General features: G+C 39.0%; 1 protein-coding gene across 11 annotated transcripts in view; it reads right to left on the bottom strand.

The window, feature by feature from the left end:
- Positions 1-1,684: 1,684 nt before the first annotated feature.
- Positions 1,685-22,959, bottom strand: part of PDLIM5 (PDZ and LIM domain 5) — a 127,696-nt gene continuing 106,421 nt past the window's right edge. For 10 of the 11 annotated variants that reach the window (XM_077933843.1, XM_077933845.1, XM_077933844.1 and 7 more), the window contains 5 exons: positions 13,214-13,391; positions 8,001-8,181; positions 6,826-6,946; positions 4,143-4,258; positions 1,685-2,983 (listed from right to left, as the gene is read on the bottom strand). In XM_077933843.1, the coding sequence (XP_077789969.1) occupies positions 2,894-2,983; positions 4,143-4,258; positions 6,826-6,946; positions 8,001-8,181; positions 13,214-13,391 (686 nt within the window). In that variant the 3' untranslated portion in view covers positions 1,685-2,893. The remainder of the gene's footprint in view (positions 2,984-4,142; positions 4,259-6,825; positions 6,947-8,000; positions 8,182-13,213; positions 13,392-22,959) is intronic. The other variant, XM_077933842.1, reaches the window with a different exon arrangement.

Below are 22,959 nucleotides of genomic sequence, written 5' to 3'. Positions count from 1 at the left end.
GTAAGTGCTTGGCAGAGCTTACTAGATCCCAGGTTAATAATGAGCCATGCTTTAAGGACTGTATCCAACTTAAGTTCTAGAACAGACTTACTGGAATAAGTTGGAAGGGACCCCGCAATGCAAGAACCTAAGTTAGTCATGTCTTTTTATTTCAGTGGGCCTGAGCTCAGTACAACTAAAGTTGGCTATAACCCTTTGTTTCTATTTGTTTATAACAGAAACCAGTTTAACACAAACAACTATTAACCAGGTGGGGTATGCAGCCACTTGGTCCAGCCAGCTAAACTGTCCTGCCATGTAGCAAGGACAGAACAATCAATAATGTGCACATGAACCAAAACAAGGGGTTCAATTTCCTCATCCTATGTGAGAATCTGCAACATGCGTGCCTCCAGGGCATGGGACACTGAGCAGGATTTGCCATGGCACAACAACATAGCCTAACATGTAGCTGAGAGAATCATGAGTCACCATTTTTGACTGGTGGAGTGGAAGCCAGGTGTCCAAGTATAAACTGGCATGTGGCCACTTACAAGTCAACGTTGGCCAAATAGCTTAAAAACCACATTCATTCTATGCTTCTGAAGTTTAAAAGCTAGAATACATAAACTTTATATACCACTTCACTGGAGTGAATAAAGCTGGAAGTGGAATATTTCATGCCCCACAGTCCAGTCTGTGAAGTCACACAATGTGACACAGCATTTCATAATTCAAAGCAACAGTTCTTTGTTTTGTAGTCATTCTTCAGAAGTGACTGAAAACCAAGGCAAGCACAGCTAAACTGGCTCCTATGATCAGCTGGAAAGGATTGATTTACTTTTACTTTAATTAAAAAAACCACACACCCCAGTTTGGTACTATGGCCCATTAATCTTCTATGTAGATTCCACAGAAGCCAACTTAATTCTTTCAACGGAACACATAAAATGTATGTGCATATTCACACACTTATTAGTCTTGTTTGGATGACTAAAAGTTACCCAGAGGTTGCAGACTAATTGCTTGCCCTTATTGGAATTTCCCAGCTCCTCTTATAGTAGGATATGCTTTAGTAAACAGGTATGGGGAACTTGTAATCTTCCTGAAGTTGTTGGACTCAAATACCTATCAGCTCCAGCCAGCTATCCCAAATGTGAGAATGATGGCAACTGTAGTGTAACAACATCTGGATGGTGCTACTTTTGCATCACAGTAAAAATTATTTCCCTTCTTTCCACTTTCAAAGTGATAAATACTTAGAATCATAGAATCATAGAATCATAGAGTTGGAAGAGACCACAAGGGCCATCGAGTCCAACCCCCTGCCAAGCAGGAAACACCATCAGAGCACTCCTGACATATGGTTGTCAAGCCTCTGCTTAAAGACCTCCAAAGAAGGAGACTCCACCACACTCCTTGGCAGCAAATTCCACTGTCGAACAGCTCTTACTGTCAGGAAGTTCTTCCTAATGTTTAGGTGGAATCTTCTTTCTTGTAGTTTGGATCTTGTAGTTTGGATACTTTGCTTTGCATTTCATTACAAAATCATCTTCCTAACTCTGGAGAAACCAGAGGGATTGACATGCGTAGAAAGAACGTCAACTAATTCATGTATCTATTTACAAATTATGGCAAGCAAGCAAGCAAGCACCTGTGTTAAAATGGTAAATCTATATAATTCACAATGTCCTAACACCACAGCAAAAAATATTATGTTTATTTTTATTTGATTTACTATGCTCTAGTGCAGTGAGAGTATTGCATCTAAGAAAGCTGACATTGTTTCATACCTCACCCTTCCCTTTTCTGTTACACCAAAGAAGTGCACACAATAAATAAATATGTGCACACAATAAAGTAAAATTATATACAAGAAAGTATAAGATGTGATCTAACGTAACCCAAATCAGACTTACCCCACCCCAATATTCATCAGTCATTTTCTAGAAATATTTATGGCATTTTAAGAGCAGGTAAGTTGCATGTTCTTCCTCTGCACTCATACAAGTTATACTCTGCATGGCCAAGTGTCTCATTAATTGGTTAATAACATGTTAACTCTTCCCCCCACATCTTTTAAGGGAGAAAATGAATGCAAAAAGGCAAATATTTATACAATGTGGGAGCTAAAAGAATTGGCTTAACACTGCTTAGTTTCAAATTTCCTAATTACCTACAATAATGAATACTCCCTTTTGTGCCAAACAGTTTCATGTTGTTGGTTATATTTCTGAAATGCATATGATACATACCAGTTAAACTGATTATCTAAAATTGGACCTCCTCCCTCTCTCTCCTACCTAAGGAAGCAGCAATAAACCCACCTTTAGTTTACCACTAGTGGCACTTAAATACAAATGCAAGCTGAGCTACAAAATGTGTGATTGAAAAAATATCACCCTTTCTTAAAAAGAAAAACGAAAGAGCCCACCCCACAAAGTCCCAAAGGTTTGCTCTCACTAAGAGAGAGTGTCCATCTTCATTTGTCTGACAGTACTACTCTAAGTCATTTTAAATCAGGGGTGGGGAACCTGTCGCCCCCTCCCCTGCTCTTATTATTATTTTATTATTTATTAAATTTGTATGCCACCCTATACTCTCAGGGCGGTTACAACATAAAATCGCTATACAATAACACAACATATATACTTGGGTTCCAATTTCCATCAATCTCAGCTAATGTGGCCAATGGTCAGGGATGATGAGAATTTGAGTCCAGCAACATCTGCAGGGCTCTAAATGCTCCTTGTTGTATTACATGAAACAGTCATAAGCTTTATCCCTTCCCCACCCCAATCTCCGCTTCTACAATTAAAAAGTCTAGATAAATACTTCAGTAAGCCTACTGAAAACCAAAACCCAGGAACTTTATTTCCCTGTCAATATCTATTATTCAGCAGCCCCCAGAGCTTCAGATGTTCACAGAGTGGGCATGTTTCTTGCAAAGGGGCTTGTCCTTCTTGGAGAAAAAAGTGTGGCCTTCCAAACTCTCACAGCACACCTGAAATGAAATTCAAAAAGACAGAAATGTTTCTCGTTTCAAAAATTAGCACATCGGTTAATAACAATGTAGGTGTTTTAGGTGCTCATCACGCTGAATTCTAAACGAACTAGTTTTTGTTTTGTTTTTTTGCTTTTAACATGAATAAAATATAAGTGGAATCTGCAACAAAATGTTGCGGTGTAGAGTGCTCTAGCCAGTCATGCTCTCTTTATGGGTGTCCATTCCTTTATCCTCCCATTTAACCCAAACTAGCATTCCTTGGCTACTTGAAGATGCTCAGTCTTCTACTGAACTGTTTTTGGGTCCCCTACTTTAGGATGCTTTTTTCCCTAAGCATACTTTTTGCAAACACTGGGTTTCCCCCACAAGGCTGCTGATGCGTCTCTCTCATGTGTGTGTGGCTGTCTTGCCTCAGCAAAGATCCATACTTGAGAAACGAATTCACTATTGAACTGATTTGATTCAGTGATGGCTTTATTCTGTGAATGTTCTACTGTTGTTAGAAGCCACCAATAACCTTTCACCTAGGAAGGTCAGTCTCAGGAGAGGTTTTCTGGGACAACCAGGAGCTACAGTGGGAAGGATGGTGTGGCGAATGCCACTAGCTTGTGCTCACAATGGGTTGGATACAACTTGTATTTTTGTACTGCTCTTCTCCCAAGGAAAAATCTAAATGGGCTCTGGCTTCCCTTTTTTATCCTCCTATGTTCTTTATGAACATAGAGATAGTGACTGGGCTCAGAGCACCCAGTGAGCTTTATAGTTGAGTTGGGAATTGAATCTCCATGGTTTAAGCCCATCTAGGAACCATTAATGTAGGAAGCGCCTGCATGCAGATAAGATGCTCTACCACTGAACTACAGCCCTTCAAACAGAAGACTACAAACTTGCATGTTTGGCAACTGATGGGAACAAATCTGAATGATTAAAGGGTTTTAAGAAAACAGTGTCAAACAAATTCACAAATATATCTTTAAGGAGCAAAAAACCAAAAAAGGCCAGCTTTACACAATAGCAAAGTGCTCTCCAAACAATTATGAAATAGCCATAACGCACACAATATAACACTATTAAAAGAGCATTTCAGAAGTTACTCCTATCTTATTCAGGCTGGCAATGGCATTGCTGCCATTGATAACCAAGTTTTTATACTTACTGAGCACACAAAGCAGGTATCATGCCAAGTGTGGCCCAAGGCTTCCAGGAACCTGTCCCCAGCTTCAATGGGGAATTCACAGCCATGGCACATGGTCCCAAAGAGTCCATAGTAATCTGTGCAGGCAGACACAAACATGGCCACTGAACAAAATGTCTCAACTTGCAACAAACGCTACATCTGAATAAATGTCACATAAGCACATAAGTGCTCAAATAACACACCATAGGTAAGGTATGCCAAGATTTAAGAATTGAGAACATGATCACCTTTCCCTTTGGCATTCCACCACTACATAAGCGACACCCAATGTTGGTCATACATGGAGTAGAGAGACTGAAACCAATGGGCTAGAGCAGTGTTCCCCAACCTTGGGCCTCCAGCTGTTTTTGGACTACAATTCCCATCATCCTTGACCACTGGTCTTGCTAGCGAGGGATGATGGGAGTTGTAGTCCAAAACCAAGGTTGGAGAACACTGGGCTAGAGTATCTCCTGTTTTCAGTGGGTCTCCTCTTTGTACTACTTAAGTTGGATTATCACCCTATGGCTTTTCCTTAACTGAAGAGAGACACATCAGAAAAACGAAATTCTGCAGAATTGTGGAAATGCAATACTTTTCTTTCTTTCTTTCTTTCTTTCTTTCTTTCTTTCTTTCTTTCTTTCTTTCTTTCTTTCTTTTATATCCCACCCATGATTCCCCCTTCAGTCCTTACAACAACCCTGGGAGGTAGGTTAGGCTGAGAGGCTGAGTGTCTGGTCCAAGTCACCCGGGCAGCTTCATGGCCAAGTGGGGATTTGAACCTTGGTCTCCAAAGTCCTAGTCCAACACCCTCACAACTACACCACACTGGCTCTTTATTTGCCAGAACCATTTTTATTTATTCATTAGGAAATTCATATGCTGTACCTCCCTTTCATTTGTGAGAACTGTCAAAGCATCTCACGTAATCAAAAATACAGTAAACTTAATAATAAAAATGTAATCAATATAAGCACATCAGAAACAGACAGCAAGGAAACCCTTCCATTTTTCTTCAAGGAATCCAACACAATACATTCCTACAACAAAAGCAATCTCAGCATATGGCTATAACTCTCATTGCCCTTCTCCCAGTGACCAACTCAGTTCCTTAAGATCATATGGACTTAAGATCATATTCTACAACTTAAAGGGTTTACTAAGTTTGGTATAACTTACTACTCAAACAGAGCTCATTTTAAACCTGAAAAAGTCCTCTCCATTTCACAGTATCATATTGAAAATGGGTGCACGCCTATTTAACTTGGCTGCTGTTTACAGTTTCAAGAGGTTTACAAGCTTTTCTACAGAAGACAGAAAACAGTAGCCAGGGCAGATTGAAAAGCTTCTGTTTTCCTTCCCTTTCAACCCCAGACACACAGTCTAAGATTTTTCTCCTGTTACGTTAACCATGGTAACAGCAGCCTGAAGTAATTTGTGCACAGAAAATTTACAAAGGACAAGTCAGTGATGTCCTGTATTCAAGCTTGTTCATCTAATTTCCTGTCTCTGATTCCACAGAGAAATCTAGCTAGAAGGCTTGCTGGGTGCAAAACTGGTGCCTTAAGCTTAGACTTCTAACTATTCTTTCTGTATTACAGCTTCACTACTTCCACTCAATGCCACTGAGTTTGGTTCCCAGGGTTTACACCGCCATCTACTCTTAGCTACTGCCAAGTTTGAGGCATCTCTTGGGTTCACACAGCAATGTGTTATCCTGTGCCAAAAAGACAGTTCCTTGGTTTTGCCAATCCTATGTCTTGTTGGGGGTGGGGGAATAGCTTACCACTAACCCACTCAAAAACACAGGAAAAGCAAACAATTGTGATTTTTAATTCTACATTTTTGCATTTTTAATGATAAAAATAGGGGAACTATTAAAAGAACAAAGGAGAGCAAGAGAGAGCGAGAGAACACAAAGGAAAACAAAATCGTTTGCCACTGAAGGAAGCTCTGCAAAGCACATTCCAATTCAGACATGTGTGAACATGTTACTTTGGGATTCTTACTTTAGTATTCTCACTAGCATCTTAAGCAGTTACTAATGACCAAGATCCAGGTTAATGAAGTACAGTTTTCTGTAACAGCTAAATAAAAACAGCTGAAAAATACCAGCTGCTTATTTCCCTTTCTCCATCAGAAAAATAGTTCTTCCATTACAGGAAAGAAACATTTGGATCTAACCCTATATAGATAATCAAAATAATGACGGAAATGAACCAAGTGCCATTTCCCCCCCACTTTTCCTACCCAATCAGGGACTCCAAATTTACTTAAATCTGATTTTATAGTTTCAACTGATTTTTACCCTTTAAATCTATTGTCTTTTTTAGACACTGCTTAGAGGCAATTGGAGTTAAGCAGTATATAAATTGTTTCTTTTAATCAGGCTTCCTCAACCTCGGGCCTCCAGATGTTTTTTGCCTACAACTCCCATAGCTAGCAGGACCAGTGGTCAGGTATACTGGGAATTGTAGTCTCAAAACATCTGGAGGGCCGAGGTTGAGGAAGCCTGGTTTAAACAAACAAGACAAACTAGAGAAGCTCCATCTGTAAAAGTTTGAAGTACTGGTAACAGCAAGGGATGGGTCTTGTTTTATAGAGGAAAAACATGATGCCAGTGTAACTAACACAAGCATACTGATGCAAGTAAAATACTCACCTGTCTCACAGTAGGGATCACCATCCTCCAAATGGAAAACGTTGTTGCGTATGGGCTTGTGACAAGCCACACACACAAAGCAGGAAACATGCCAGGTTTGTTTCAAGGCATTTATTACTTCCTAGTTGCAGGAGAGACAAAAAAAACCAACAACACCATGTTGATCACTATAGGACTGGAATGAGATGGATAGCTGTTCTCTTGACCATGAAGAAACCCTTTTTTCTTACAAAGAAGGAAAGAAAGGAAAGAAACTGGAGAAAACACTGAGGAATGTAGGTCTTGAACCAGATTTTCTGAAGTTACTGCCATTCGTAGTCTGAGAATCATAACAAGGGAGCAAGAGACGGGTGAGTTCAGGTCGCCCCATGCCTATGAATTTGAACACATAATTTGAACAATTTTTCTGCCCTGAATAAATTTCATACCTAAATGTTTTAGGTAGCGGGTGCTTATTTTTTTTACAAGCATTTCAGGCAGAACGCCACCTGGGGTATTATGATTACAAATTTCACAGGATACTAGTAAAGGCTTCCTAGAGACATATTGGTTTGTTTCTGTGCTGTTATGTATTTTGTGTTCTCATTTTTTTATTTGTATGTTGTGATCTTTAGATGATAGGCTGTGGAATGCCCTCCCATCAGATGTCAAGGAAATAAACAACTATCTGTCTTTTAGAAGACATCTGAAGGTAGCTCTGTTTAGGGAATGACGTGCTCTGGTCCATGGGGTCACGAAGAGTCAAACATGACTAAATGACTAAACAACAACAATTCTGTTGGGAGCAGCCCAGTGTGGCTGGGTATAAATAAATTATTATTATTATTATTATTATTATTATTATTATTATTATTATTCACATTTTAATCATCATCACAATTCAGAGATTATGAAGTAGGCTATTGCATCATTCCCACCAGCCTCCAGCCCATTCTTTTCTGAACTTAAATCTAATCAGGGACATGATAAAAAGTCTTTCCACTGCCAGTGTATTATTTAATCCTGGATAAGGTACAAGAGAAGGCATTTCCTGACTTTCTACAATTCAGTCTTTTAAACGTGGTTACGAGGTTCCACGGTTAGGTCTGCATATGTCCCAATACTTCTGAACTGATCTAGCGTTAAGGATTCCAACATCTAGTCAAAAACTTTAACACAACAACTTTATTTCTTACCCCAAGTATCTTCCTCTGGCATCGGGCACATTCAGGGGCAAGGAACTTCTCATAGCAGCCCTCACAGTAAAGAGCTCCCTTTTCTTCCACAAAGCCAATGTAAGCCATGGAGGTTTTGCAGTGTGCACAATTAAACTCTTCTGGGTGCCAAGATTTTCCCAAGGCCACCAGGAAAGGCCCTCTATTTTGAACAGAAACAAAATCATCAAATGCTATGCAATTAGAAGCAGGGAAACGTGGACAATTTTCACATTAAGAACATGCCGCTAACATACCTTAAAAGCAAAGCTGACTTATAAAAATATATATATACTGAGAGAATGAAAAGGTACAATGGAATGTAATTACATTATTTTCAACAGCTAGTTTAAAGGTTTTAATAAGTTAGATTTAACTCTGCTAACAATGCCTGCCCTGGTATGATCCATTTTTCAAGGGAAAGGTGTTGAATTAGCATCTCTTAAAAGACAAGACTGTTGAAGAAATTAAAAACTGAAGATGTTGGAATGGAATGTTGGAAGACATCTGAGGGCAGTCCTATTTAGGGAAGCTTTTAATGTTTGACGGACTAATGTATTTTAATATTTTGTTGGAAAACCTGCCCAGAGTGGCTGGGGAAACCCAGCCAGATAGGCAGGGTATCAATTTATTATTATTATTATTATTATTATTATTATTATTATTATTATTATTATTATTACTACTACTACTACTATCATTATTATGCGGTTTTGTGAAAAGGGCAAGTTTAATGCAACAGGGATGGCCAACCTTTTGTGGGCCAGGGACACATTCAGAAATCTAAATGGAGCACCATGATATGCCTATTTCACAGAATGAAACAAGTGATGCTCAGAATTCTTCCCCCTTCCCACAAAACTCCAGCAAGAAACAAGTAAAATACAGAGAAAAAGAAGCAGGCGACACTCCTGAGAAACAAACATCATCCCCCAACAAACACCTCTCCAATTCTCAATTTTGAATAATAGAAATTTAGAGGGGAATAGTCCTTGGTGTGCACTTCTTGGTCATTTCCTGGATGCAGGTGAGAAGTCTGCCCAGCCGATGGAAAACTCTTGAAGCAGCCCTGTGTGTGGTATGCAGCCCCTTTTCATCAACTCCAGCATCAAATTTATTTACAAGTCTTTGGCTTAACCAGTTTCCTCTGCCAAAGAACGGAGGCTATCTTTTAAATACCAGCCAGATCTAGAATTCCCGCTGCATGTTTGCACAACCATTCAAACATCTAGAAAAAGAGGGCACACTATTTCATTTAGAAAATTGATTTTTGTCTATCTATGGCCTGTTGGCAACTTTAGAACTTATTGCAAAGGGTTTTATTTATTTTTTACACAGTTCTCCATGCAGCTTTAAGAGGACGGTCCAGAATTCTATAGACACCCCCTGCTGCCATGTGATTACCTGAACAGTGCAAATACTGACCTAACCCGATACCCTCCAACCTCTGTACAAGCACCTTTTTACATCAATGCCCTTTCAGTTATGTAGCGATCAAACAATACAAGTCCTTATGTACAACAAAGTGCTCCCTTCTCACTGTGTCAGCAAAGGCTAATTTACCAGACTCATTAGGAACACAGAAGAGGTCCTTCTGGCCCCAGGTGGAATCAAGTTTCCAATTGTCTGCTCTAAAATGATAGACTTGGATGCTAATGAAGTAGGAAGGGAGGAAGTGTTTTTACACCACCTGTTACATTTATCAAGCAGTTTTTTAAAATACTTGTTATATTTAAGTTTTCTGCTGTGATTTTACAGTTTTGACATTGCAAAGTGAACCGCTCAAAGCAGTACAAAAGTCCCAATTTAAGGGGGTGGGGAAGCAACTGTTTTCTTCCAGTATTCATGACTTCTGCAGTTAAAAGTGCCATGTTTAATGCATGGAATCACACCAAGAAAAGACCACAAAGTGATTATAACATTACTTTCACTGATCCAGAATTTAATACTCATGCTCTGAATAACATAATGTGAATTGCAACACGGGCCAAGAAAACATAAGTGTTAAGTACTGGCTGTCAGTCAGTGTACTAATTTCAGTCTCTCCCCCGTCCATTGTACCACTTTGAAGTATCAACAGAACTTACATCTGAGTGTACACGCTTAAGATCCATGCTAAGTCCTTCAAATGTTTCCCTAGTAGAAGAACTGTAATCATTTATAGGACATGCCTTGTAGTCTCCATTTATTAATGAATAACAACAGTTTGGATGAGGTTTAAGCCTGCTTCAGTGATTGCTTCCTGCACTCAAATTGCTTTCTGTTACTATAGTTGTGGCCAGATACTCAGAACCAGTATTACTTTCAGAATTTTTAGACACGGATGTGTTCCCCCATGGATGAAAATATCCAATATTTCCATATCCAGTGTTTCCACATCCAATGTGAGCACTTTCTTCGATTTGTATTGTTCAAACAGTATCTGAAAGGGCACTGATGGAAAAAGATTGCTGGAGTGTATCAAGTTAGTGTCACTGTTTGCTCTGTTCCAGTAACCAAAAGGCAACAACTCTGGCCTGATTTCTTTGAGTTAAATGAAGATAATATAAAAATAAAAATCACATTTTTATACTGCATTGCTTTTTCATTTCCTGTGTCAGGCAACACTTAACTCCTTATTTATCTTGGGGGATTCCCCCCCCCCCCACTCTTTTTTAGCAGCTGACAAAGCCTATGATAACTTTGTTTTAGCACGAAAAACCTTAAAAAAAAACCCATTGCATGTAAACTACACAAAAATACATATGAATTTGAAAGTGATAGCTAACTTAGTTATTCTGACATTCAAAGACATGCCATGTTGCATGAGTACTTGACTACTGTCAAAGAACACCCCGTCAGATCCACATTACAAATATTTTGTAGATTTGTACATATGCAATAGGCCTCCCCCCCTCCCCCTGCAATGCTCCCTGCCAAACCTTGCTCTGGGGTGGCTGGCTGAACCCATGGAAGAGCACACAGGGTGAGGAAAGGGGATATTGTTTTGTCTGGGAAGCTGAAATGCTTGCACTGACAGAGTGATCGCCATGGCGCTACGTTGAATTTGTCATCTGTCTTAGGTTTCAATGCAAAAAGAAGGATTTTTTTTAAAAAAAAACTAGGCCCAGGAAAGTATCTATGATGACTAGATGATAACTTGATCAATAATTAAGAAAAGAAATTAAAAAGTTATGAGGTGGCCTCTCTTAAATTTTGGGAGCTGGCATTTCATGGTTATTTTATGTCTCAGTGTAAAGTAACCAAGTCTACAATGCAGTTTGGCTGCAAAACAGGTGTGCTGTGGAATGTCACTTGATCCAGCGCTTACCTTTTCATAGGTAATACTGCCCCAAAGGGCATGAACTGTAATTATGCTAAAACCTCAACCCTGAAGGCTATCACAAGTTTCCCAAACCACTGTAGTGCAAGAGTGTACGGAGAACATGATATATTGATTAAGGTATTGTCAGATGGCTTCAGTGCATATCCTTCTCATCTGGTGTTTTCGGCTTCCTTTCATTTCCTGAATAAAGCACTGGGATAATTTGCCTGCAGATACTGTGGGCATCAATTACACATTGCATCCATACCCATGCAATATATTTTATAATTCCCAGCCTAGACATTGTGAGCATTAATTATGCTTTGTTGATCCTCCTACGTTTTTCTGATATGACTGATCATGGAGAACTGGTGATACAGTTCATGGACTTCATGGATCCTCCTTGGGTTGGCCCAGAGTTCTCAGAGTGGGGGCCAGGTACGGTTATTGCTTGTCTCCTCGTAATTTTCCTTATGGAATCATGAAAGTCTCAATTCCATTCAATGCACAAGAGCCAGCTCAGCTAAGTCATATGAAGGGGTGGAGTAATCATTTTCCTTGACACCCCTACGGTTTCATCATTTACTTGATGACTGGCCACAATTAAGAGTTCCAGTGTGAATTTACTAATCCAGGCAGACAATAATAGCTCTGTAACCTGCCTTGGGGATTTGGGATACCTGTCACTGACAAGGTTGTTACAGAAGGCAGTGCTGGAGCGCAACCTGCAGGCTGTCAATCATTGTTATTACATGGGTTGAACTTGAAGACGACTTGTCAGAAGCAGTCAAACTCCTAAGGAGCTTGTGTAAGCATAGTACTAGGAATGATTCAATAGTTTGTTTAATTGCCATTTAAGTTTGATAGAGGCGGTATTGTTTAGTTTTATTTTACCTGTTCTGGCCTTCAAAGAAATATTTGCTACTGCATATTTCTTGTTTTATTTCCATATCACCTGCTATTTGCTTTTCACCTTGTTTACCTTCTGGGTCTGATTGCAATGAATACTTATTTGCTTTAAGTTTCACTTCTGGTGTCTCCTGCTCCTTGTGCCAATGTCACTAAAAACAGTTTCAAAAAGTGTCCATAGCTACTGGGAGTGTATGATATGCAGTTTATGTTTATGCTAACTTCCTTCTCAGATTCAAATTATCATTCAATAATGTGCAACTTTGTTTTTTTCTAATATGAATTACACAAACATTAACTATATCTATATATACAAGCTGTTTCAAGTAGAGTTCTAGAAACACCAGCTAGTAAAACTTATACAGTGGTAACTTGGGTTACATACACTTCAGGTTATATACGCTTCAGGTTACAGACTCTGCTAACCCAGAAATATTACCTCAGGTTAAGAACTTTGCTTCAGGATAAGAACAGAAATTGTGCAGTGGTGGCACAGTGGCAGCAGGAGGCCCCATTAGCTAAAGTGGTGCTTCAGGTTAACAGTTTCATGTTAAGAACAGACCTCCAGCACAAACAGTTGGGCCTGGTGAGCATTTAAGGTCCCCAACCCTAATCTGCGGGTTGCCATCTGATTGGATTTTATTCTGATCCTGATCTGATTTGAGGATGTATTGAGTGTGTGATTTTATGTTAATGTGTTATACATTTGATGTTAGCCGCTCTGAGCCCGGCTTCGGCTACGGAGGGCGGGATATAAATAAAATTTATTTTATTATTATTATTATTATTATTATTATTATTATTATTATTATTATTAAGTTCTTAACCCGAGGTACCACTGTAATTTATAATGTCTGTCGGGTTTTTAAGAGAAGACCTGGAATGGTCTTGTCTATGGGCTAAGAATACTCAGGTGTAAAAATCTTGTAGATTAAACATTAGAAAGCCTTCACCTCATGTTAAAAGGGGGGAAATTACAAACCTAATTACTTGATTGCAATGAGCACACATTGGAGTTCGCTTTCCTGCCGGGATATGCTCTGCCATCTGAACCAAAGTGTCTTCATCTGTTGGCAGAGGTGGTGCTGCTGGACTTTTTTCACTTGGCACAGTTGCTCCGGGTCTTCCACTCTTGTCTGATGCCCATCCACTTCCAGCTGCTATAAAACAAAATGGAAGGAAAACTTTATAATAAACTATGCTTGCAATGATAAATATGAGTAACCTCAAAGAAGTTTTGAGGCATATCATATGTAATGATTAGTACAGATTGCATAATCTTTACTATTATAATTACAAAGTAGTTTATTTCAGGTCATAACTATAAACCCTTATTGGTTTGTTATAGTGCAATAAGAGCTCTTAGGCAGCAATCCTATTTTATTGTTTGTTATCAGTGCTTTATTTAGTAAGTAAGAAAAATCTGGCCCTGGTACTCATATACTGATAAAAGTGCTGTGCGTGCCAGCAAAAAATGGTTGCCATGAACAGCAGACAAACAAACAAACAAACAAACACACACACACACACACACAGGGGCTGCTACTCCATACTGGTGAGAGTTGTTGCAAAACAGCATTATCATCATCATCATCATTTCCCACGGCAGCTGAGAGCAGCAAAAAGCATCAAAACCCACCTAAAAAATACATTGCTGAATCCAAAATGTCTAAAGTTCTTTTGGAATCCAAGAACCATACACTCAACTATTAGTTCAAGAAAAGGGTAGCTATGAATGGAAAATGCGGGGTGGGTGGGTGGAGAAGTTACTGGTTTTGAGATTATGTATGTGAGATTAATTCATTTATCTATTAAAAGGTCATCTTTCGTCTTTTGTTATAGTATAAATTTTATTTGTTAAAGAAATATCTTTTTTTAAAAAAAGAACTGTACCTGTACCTTTTTTAAAAAAAAGAACCACCTGGACATAAGTGCCATTTAACTCCATGGAGCTTATTTCTGAGTATATATGTACAAAATTGCACTTTAAAAGTTTTTTTAAAAAATGCTTTAATAAAAAGCTTGAAAAGTTGTACCTCAAAATATACTCATACAAATGGTATAGCTATGAGTACTTAATTGCAAATAGAGAGGTTTAAGACAAGGAAACAACATTTAAAAACAACTTGAACTTTCATCAGGTGCAGATTATTGTCAATCAGGTTGTTTTAGCAAAAGGAGTGGGAGGTGACAGAATTTTAAAAATATGGTCGCCATAAAAATAATGAAGACACCTGTAAAGCACGATGAACAATCCGATTTTATTTGGGATAAAATGTTAGTACGACCCCTCCCTTTCAATTGCAGATCTGGATGAAACACAGTTATTGACACTATGTGTCTAACATTACAATGTGAAAGCTAGTTTTTAGATTTATTATCTTGTTACTACCTATATCTAAAAACAGAGTTTTCAGACAGTCTGAGAGCAACTATGCATTCATATGATTTGAATCACAGTGTGACTCAAAAGCGAAACACTATAGATATTAAACTTTAAGCAAACAAATGAGGGATGAATGATATGCTACCTTCTGACACATTTACAAAGGCAATACAAACAGAAGCGCGTTTGGAAAAAAACATACTTTCATGAAGCATGTCAAGGAATGTTAGGACGTTACGAGAAGTACATTTTAATAAAAGAAAGCTTGCTTCCTTTAGTTAGCTATTACCAAGAAAAAAAGGGCCACGGAAGAGGCATTTTCCTCATTTGAAAATGGTGACCTGATGTGTTCTGTACAATGTTGCATAATAGCCAGAGGAACCCAAGTGGGGCTGGGCCACTGAGAAACAAGATAGAGGTGTTGAAAGGCTTTAGGAAGCACCAATGTTCTCAGAAGCAGAAAAAACCAACAACCCACCACCAAATGGGGTGATCCTCCAAAATACACCCCAATGAGGACTGAGTGGTCAACAGGAGTTACAGAATATTGCATGTCAGTTGGGGTGGAGAACCAGGCAAGGGGACAAGAGACAGAACTGGCCTGCTTTTGCTGAACCCCAACTGTACATTGTAATGTTCAGAAACATGTTTACAAATATTCAACTGGATAAAGAAATACCACTCCTTAGGCATGCAAAAAAAAATATTTCACCTATTCATATACAAACACTGCATTTTCCATGAAATATTATTACTACTACTATTTTGATTTTCTATATCACTATTTTAAAGCCTTAAAATTAAAGGTGACAATATTTGGCACAGCCAAGGTTTTATTAATAGTATATTATACTGCTGATTGCCAACTCAATAGTGAAGCATTGGTACGAGGGAGTAAGGTCAGATGTGTGAGGCAGTTACTCTGACAGATGATCTCTTGCCCATGGCAACAATACAACAGACTAAATAGTTCAGCACTCACTTAAATATAAGATCAAGTGCCATGTAATGTCTATAAATAACAATACTACTTCACTGTGCACAATTTCATTTTCAACTGCTGAAATGAAATATAGTGCTATTAGACTAGTATACAACAAAATGCTGGTTCTTCAGCAGAATATTAACACACTCTTATACAGTAGCAGTTCTTTATTTCCTGTCCATGTGGAAGCTGAAGGAATTTATCATGCTTAAATAAAAAAATAATTATGGTAAATGTATGAGATACTTTAGTCCCTTAAGATCCCCCAAAGAATCATGGGCTCAGGCTAGAAGTAGAGAAAGAGCACAAAGCATTCAATAGCCACATTTTATTTTATTTTGCTGAATTTGTGGAATACAGTTAAAGCTTTAAATCCTCTCATGATGAAAGGCAGAACAGGAAGGATTATGCTGTTATCATTTCTTAAAATGACTGAGAAAGCTAGAATGTGCACCATGAAAATCAGAACAGGTGCATTAGAGGCCCGGTTACAACTTCAGAGGGTTAGTTTCCTGCTGTAGTAGCTAGCCTTTCATCTCTCAAGAGCTCAGATTAAATGGGCTGTGAAGCTTCTTAATTAAAATGAGCATTCTGGGTTGGCTTGGGTCATCTTCTCATCTGCTGCACCATAAGCCACTCAAAAGTCAGCACAATTTCAGAGTTGTGTGTGTGTGTGTGTGTGTGTGTGCTGACATACACATACAAACACCAAGCAAGAGCAGTTATAGAACCTGGGAAGGAAGTAGCACCTCGAAGCACCATCACATCCTATTTACACCCATCTATTTATTTTAGTTTGGTTAATTTTTGCATCAAGTAGCATTACTCATTATATGTCATAGATTTGTGTCTTGGCTGGCTTCATGGTTTTCCCCATGTGATTTTTGCATAGTGTACACCCACACCCACAAACCCTTCTCATGATCTGTGAGATCAAAAATTATGAAACCGATATCACAATAAGGACTTCAAGCTGGTTTGGGACGATATATTACTTTATCGCCCAGCCCAAGCTCTGGATAATGCCACTGGGGTAATTGGGACGCCATACTGGGACTCTTTAAAGTAGAACTACTAAGGCAGAAATGGCCGTGAGAGATAGAGACATTCCCACATTCCAAGACAGCAAGAGACTTCTGCATGGACAGTTCCATGCAGTTTGGAATGATGATGGCAGCAACCAGACCCCCCAAAAGGCACAATGAAGATAAACACACAATAAAAACCAGTAGTTAACAATGCAAAATTCACAAGCCATTACCTTCAGGTACAATAAAACTAGGGTTGACATATGTCTGGGTTTTCCCAGACATTTAAACTGTACTATCCTTGCTGCTAAACAGAACTTCTACAGGACATTTTCTACAGGAGAGATGAGAGCGCTGACTGTAAATCAACTAGCCTGATAAGAAGACCCTGTCTCTGAACTATATTTAAACTAGGGAATGGAAGAGAATTTCATTCAGTTTGCAATTTTAAGTGAACTGACCTGATTCTCATCTCCCAGACTAGCACATAGTCTGGAACAATACATCCCTTGACTCAAAAACTGTACCAAGTGTCAAAAATATATATTTTAGGATAAAATTGTTTAGAAATATGTTCAATGAGATAAAACACATATTTTAATATGAATTTTTGGATGGATTTTTTCCCTCATTAAAAAAAACAACAGTTTAATGTGGAAACAAATTCATGAATGAACACATGCAAAATTGACACCAACTGGAAATTAATTAAGGACAGATGGAAGAGACTAACAGAGGTTACTGTAGTCCCCTACACTTCAGAAAGGCTAACTAGTACAGTGGTACCTTGGTTTACGAATTTAATCCGTTCCGGAAGTCCGTTCTTAAACCAAAGCATTCTTAAACCAAGGTGTGCTTTCCCATAGAAGCAGGGGGCTCAATTTACAAATGGAACACACTCAACAGGAAGTGAAACATGTTCTGCTTCCAAGGAAAAGTTCACAAACCAAAACACCTACTTCTGGATTTGCAGCGTTCTTAATCCAATTTGTTCATAGACTAAGCTGTTCTTAAACCAAGGTACCACTGTAGTTGAATTAGCTTTGTAAACTATTTTTATTTTTTGCCTGTTAACAAGTAGGAAGTGAAATCAAAGTTATGTATTAAGTCTAGATCTAGATTATTTCACTGCATTACTGAATCTATCCTATATATATCCACACCCACACAGGTGCATTTACTATCAGACCATATTTCTCTCTTTATTCCCCACCTTTTCAAAGCACTGTAGCAACACCTGAGCTGATTTTGAACTGCCTGCACCTCGTCTAATCATAGCAACCTATGTGAAGTCGGTGTCAAATGCTACCGTTTTGATCTGATAGCACCTCTTTTGCAGAGGTATATGTTGCAATGGAGAATCATGTCCTAATTAACTAATCAACCCTCAACAGCTTTTTGCTATCGCTCTTTGTCATGGGGTAGCAGGGAAAATTAGAACTTTTTGTTTTTTTACAGGACTGTCTGAATGCACTCTGGATAACGTATGGCAAATTTCTATCCATCATTGATCCTGGGACATGTCTCTTTGTGCTGCAGCACTGCAAATGCTTTCTAGCAACGGGGTTAATTCACCTCTTATTTTGCCATTTTAAAATGTTATATTGTTTGGAACCATGCACCCTCTGGGTGGCTGAGACAACAATAAATAACAATAAATAATAAAATGTTATTTATATCCCACCCTCCCCAGCTGAAGCCGGGCTCAGAGCGGCTAACAACAATAAAAGTAACACAGCATTCTAAAATCAATTCATTCTAAAATCAATTCAAAAACAAATTAATGGCAACCATTGGGCTAGAGTTCTGTGAGGATTACCAGAGGAGGAGGTCAGACTGCGCCTTGGCCAAAGGCCTGGTGGAACAGCTCTGTCTTGCAGGCCCTACGGAAAGATGTCAAGTCCCGCAGGGCTCTAGTCTCTTGTGACAGAGCGTTCCACCAGATTGGTGCCACAGCCGAAAAAGCCCTGGCTGTGGTTGAGGCCAGCCTAACCTCCTGTGGCCCGGGACCTCCAAGATGTTTTTGTTTGAAGACTGTAAGGTCCTCCAGGCGGTCCCGTAGGTACGAGGGTCCTAGGCCATATAGGGCTTAAAGGTTCTCTCCCTTAAATTTCCCATAGCGGCAGATCCCACCTAACAGGGTAGCCTCATTGCAGAATTATTGGGGTCATGGCCGTGCCTGGCTAGAGGCCAAGGAAGGATGTACTGTTGCCAGAAGTGGGTGGGAGGAGGAAGAGGATATGGGCACATATTAATCCATCCCCTCTGCATCTGACACCATAGGAGCAGCAAATGGGCTGTGGAAGCAAACAATGCAAGCATTTCAAAGCTCTCCCACTACCTGAACCTAGATATGAATAGTGCTAAATATTTCCACACCAGTTTATAAACCAATGAAACAATACATACAACCCCCCAAAATATTATATGGCCCCCATTGTATCTTCCAGTGGTCCCAGGAATTTCACATATTTTCATTTATATTTGCACAATCCTAAAAAAAACCTTGAAATAAAAACCAAAAATAAACCCCACTGCCACGGTGATTTCAAAAGGTTGACATTTCACATCACAAGTAAATACCCCAGCTTTAACAGTTGACATTTACGAATAGCTTTGCTGTGGTTTCACAATATACTTTCTTTGGCTGCGTCGGAATTCACATTAGTTAACTTGTGAGAGTTTGTGGTATGCCACCTCGTGACAGAAAAACAATTTAGAATTATTAATACCAGACTGTCCATTTGTTAGAATGAAACTCCTCTGATGTTGCTACTGAACTATCTATGCAATGTTTGTAGGGAATTAAGGTCTATTCCTACATTTGCTATATTGGTTGACTGCAGAGATGCCTAATCGCATCCTCTTTTATTCTTCTGCAAAAAAAGGGGAGGCAGGTTCCAGAGAATGATTTAAAAATCTATGCAGAAGTGAAATTGCTGAAACAGGTCTAGGTCTGATCATTTAAAGGAGTCCAACAATGCTGTATTTTAGTTTGATTAAAAAATAATGATGATTTAGCTCCAGCGCTGCATAATCAGTATTTCTATATTCCTACGGTCTCCCTATGCCCGTAAACATATGACCTCAACACTGCAAGGCATTATGAGAATATTATTTACTGCCTTCTGCAAAGAAAATGATCTAGTCATTAATAATGCTAAATCCAAATTAGTGGTCTACTACGGTAAGAGGAAAAAATGTTATACAAATAGTACATAGACTTAGAACAGATAAAATCATGTTATCTTGTAACAGCTTTTTCTGCTTCGGGATCTTGGGCTTAAAAATAAAAATAAAAATAAAAATAAAAATGAATGCTTAGACTCCTGAATTTTAGGCACCTGTGATCAATATGGTCATTTTAAATGTCTTTGGAGCAAAAGTGCTGCCAATGTTTGTTTTCGACACATAAATCGAGGGCTTTGCAAATATCACCAGAACAGAAAGAGTTCAAAGGTGGGGGGGGGGGGTTGCATGTGAGTTGGGGTATTAAAATCTCCCCCTGCTTATTTAATAAGAACAGTTATGTGTTATGGCAATCTCTGGCCTAACACATGTTAGGATATCTAATTATTGGTGCAGATTATTTCAAATGGGTGAAGATAGACTTCCTAAGACGTGACTTAAAGAAACAGATGGCACCAGCTCTGAGCAGTTTCTGGTTTCAGAAATTTTCCAAGTTACTAGAACAGTATGGATTTTCAGGGCAGGCTCTGAATTCACTTGTGGCCAGAAACATCTTTAAGTATCAGATGTCGGAGCAGAAACTGACAAAGTTGAACAGAAAAGGGCTGCTATTATGCATTGATTGTCAGTTCCAAAACAACTGTATTTTCATACTGATGCTGCTATTTCCCATGAAAACAGAATACCAGAAAGCTTTTATCGTACTTCATTTTGAACAGATGGAATCAGTGATGCAACTGGAGAGATTCCTGGGCATCCATCTGTTGGGCAGCACTAACAGGGTACCTACCTCAGTATATTATCTGTAGTCTAATATTAGAGAACGCTATGTAAAGTCCTTACAAAAAGCATGAAATATTGGAGACTGAGTGGGGGGGAAAGCTTTATATTATAAGGAACTAATCAGTATGTAACTTGGAAGGGAGCCTCTTTTGTGATAAAAGTCTTCAAGTCTTAGGGTGGCATTCAACTAAGTTTTATTCAAAGTAGACCCACTGAAATTGATGAACATGGCTAAGTTATGTCCATTACTTCTAGTGAGCCGACCTCAACTGTTAAGTTGTGGGCGAACATATCAGACGACACAGCAATTCTTCCAAAGCAGCTCTTTATTTGTAAGCTGGAACAGAACTGAACTGAGGAGCTCAGTCAGCCTGCTTATATAGAGCTCCACTAGAATGCATCAGTAACCATTTTCTGTAACTAGACAATCACTGAACGTCAGTTTCGATCCTTCATTTGCATACAAACTATCCAATCACTGAACGTCACTTTCGATCCTTCACTTGCATAGCTATCTACAGTATCCCCCTGCTGGCCCAGGGTGAGAACTTCAGTACATAACATCAACTGCCTCATGATTCAGATGGAACAGAAGGACAGAGGTGGGTATAATTAAATATTGCTAACTCCTAACTCCTCGTCTCCTTATGACCACTCCCAGTAGATTCAGACACAGTTAAATAGCATGGGAACAAGATTGACCCCTGTATTTCCAACTTTCACAGTGCCTTAGAGGGGCCCCCAATAACTGCTTTCTGTAAATGGCTCTAGAGGCAGAAGCAGAACCATTAAAGTACAGTGCCCCCAACTTTCACTTTCCTGAGCTACTCCAGAAGGCTATTGTGGTCAAAAGGTGCCAAAACATCAAGCAGAATGAGCAGAAGTACACTCCCCACATCGCTCTTTGATGACAAATGTCATCAGCCGGGGCGGGCCAAGGCAGTTTCAGTTCCCTGACTGGGCCTGAAGCCAGGCTGAAATAGATCCAGACAATCAGTTACCTATTTTTACCTAGCAGTTAAACTATTTTGCAAAACCTGGACAAAAGCACTTAAATATTTCATGAAGTAGCTGCAGTTGCACGAGGAGCAAGTATCCGCTGCTAAAAATAGCCAAATGTAATAATGGGAAGTCTTTGCATGTCCTGTACTTGGTATAGATTTCCACAAAAGCTCAAGTTTTCCAAATGTGTTCTAGGATCAGTATATATATATATCTCCTTAATGCTTCACAGGTGGTGTTTATCACCAAGAAATCCAACAAGTTTCATAAACAAGCTGATGAATGCACTGTTATGCTACCATTGTGGATTTTTCTCACCTTCTTTTTATGGACAATTTCATCTGCATGAATGCCTTTAGATACAGCCCTTTGTGATTGCTGTTATTTTCACTTAAGAAGAACTGGCACATTATCTTTCCCCCCACACAGCATCTTTTAGAAAGTACACTTTCAAAAGCTACTCCCTCTTGTCAGTCATCTCCCACCTTCAGACAATTCGCAGAGCCTCTGTCAAAATCATCTTTCTCCCACAGTCACTGAAGTCATCCTTCTGTTAATCTTCTGCACTAGCTCAACTTCCTTTTTAACACTAATTTAAAACTCTAATTCTTGATTTAAAGTGCCACCAACCCTGGCCTTCCCTGCCCAATCACCTAGAAGGCAAATGGCTAGATATATGATTGTAAAAACCATTATCTTTCTTTGCATCTTTTGGCTTATTTTTATTGCTCAGAGGCCTCTCACGTTATCTTGAGAGAGACTTCTTGGGTGTGAGTTCTGGAAGACCTGCTCCATGACTTGCAGGCATTTTCCACTTGACTTGACAGGGCGGGGCCCGGACTGACTCCAACTACAAAAGCTAAGGCTGCTGAACACACTCTTTGGCTGGGGTATTGTTTAGGGGCTTTCACTGTTTTGTTGTTGTGGTTGTGGTTGTTGCAGTTATTTATACATATTTTTGTATTTTTATTTTTAGATCTTATAATGTGTACTTTTTACTGTGTTTTAGTTATTGCTTATTGTTTATGACTACTTTTATTATGTTTGTAATTATGTAAATCTTTTCATGTTGTAAGCCGCCTAGAGCATGGTTTTTAACTATGGAAAGGCAGCATACAAATTAAATGACAATGATGATGAAGTCAGCCTCAGGAAACAAAATAATGTGTTTACTTAAAATACACACACACACACACCCACACACACCCACACACACCCCAACAAGGCTGTAGGAGATAAGAACCAACTCAAAAGAATGATAGGATCAGTCATGAAACATAATAGCTTTATGAGGTGTTTTTGCGCACAATTCAAATTGCAGGTTTTAACTTTTTAAGCTTAAACATTTTGGGAGA

The sequence above is a fragment of the Podarcis muralis genome, chromosome 9, assembly GCF_964188315.1.
Source record: "Podarcis muralis chromosome 9, rPodMur119.hap1.1, whole genome shotgun sequence".
Taxonomy (NCBI): Eukaryota; Metazoa; Chordata; class Lepidosauria; order Squamata; family Lacertidae; genus Podarcis; species Podarcis muralis.
Note: the sequence above shows the minus strand (reverse complement) of the source record. Positions and strands in the feature narration are given on the sequence as shown.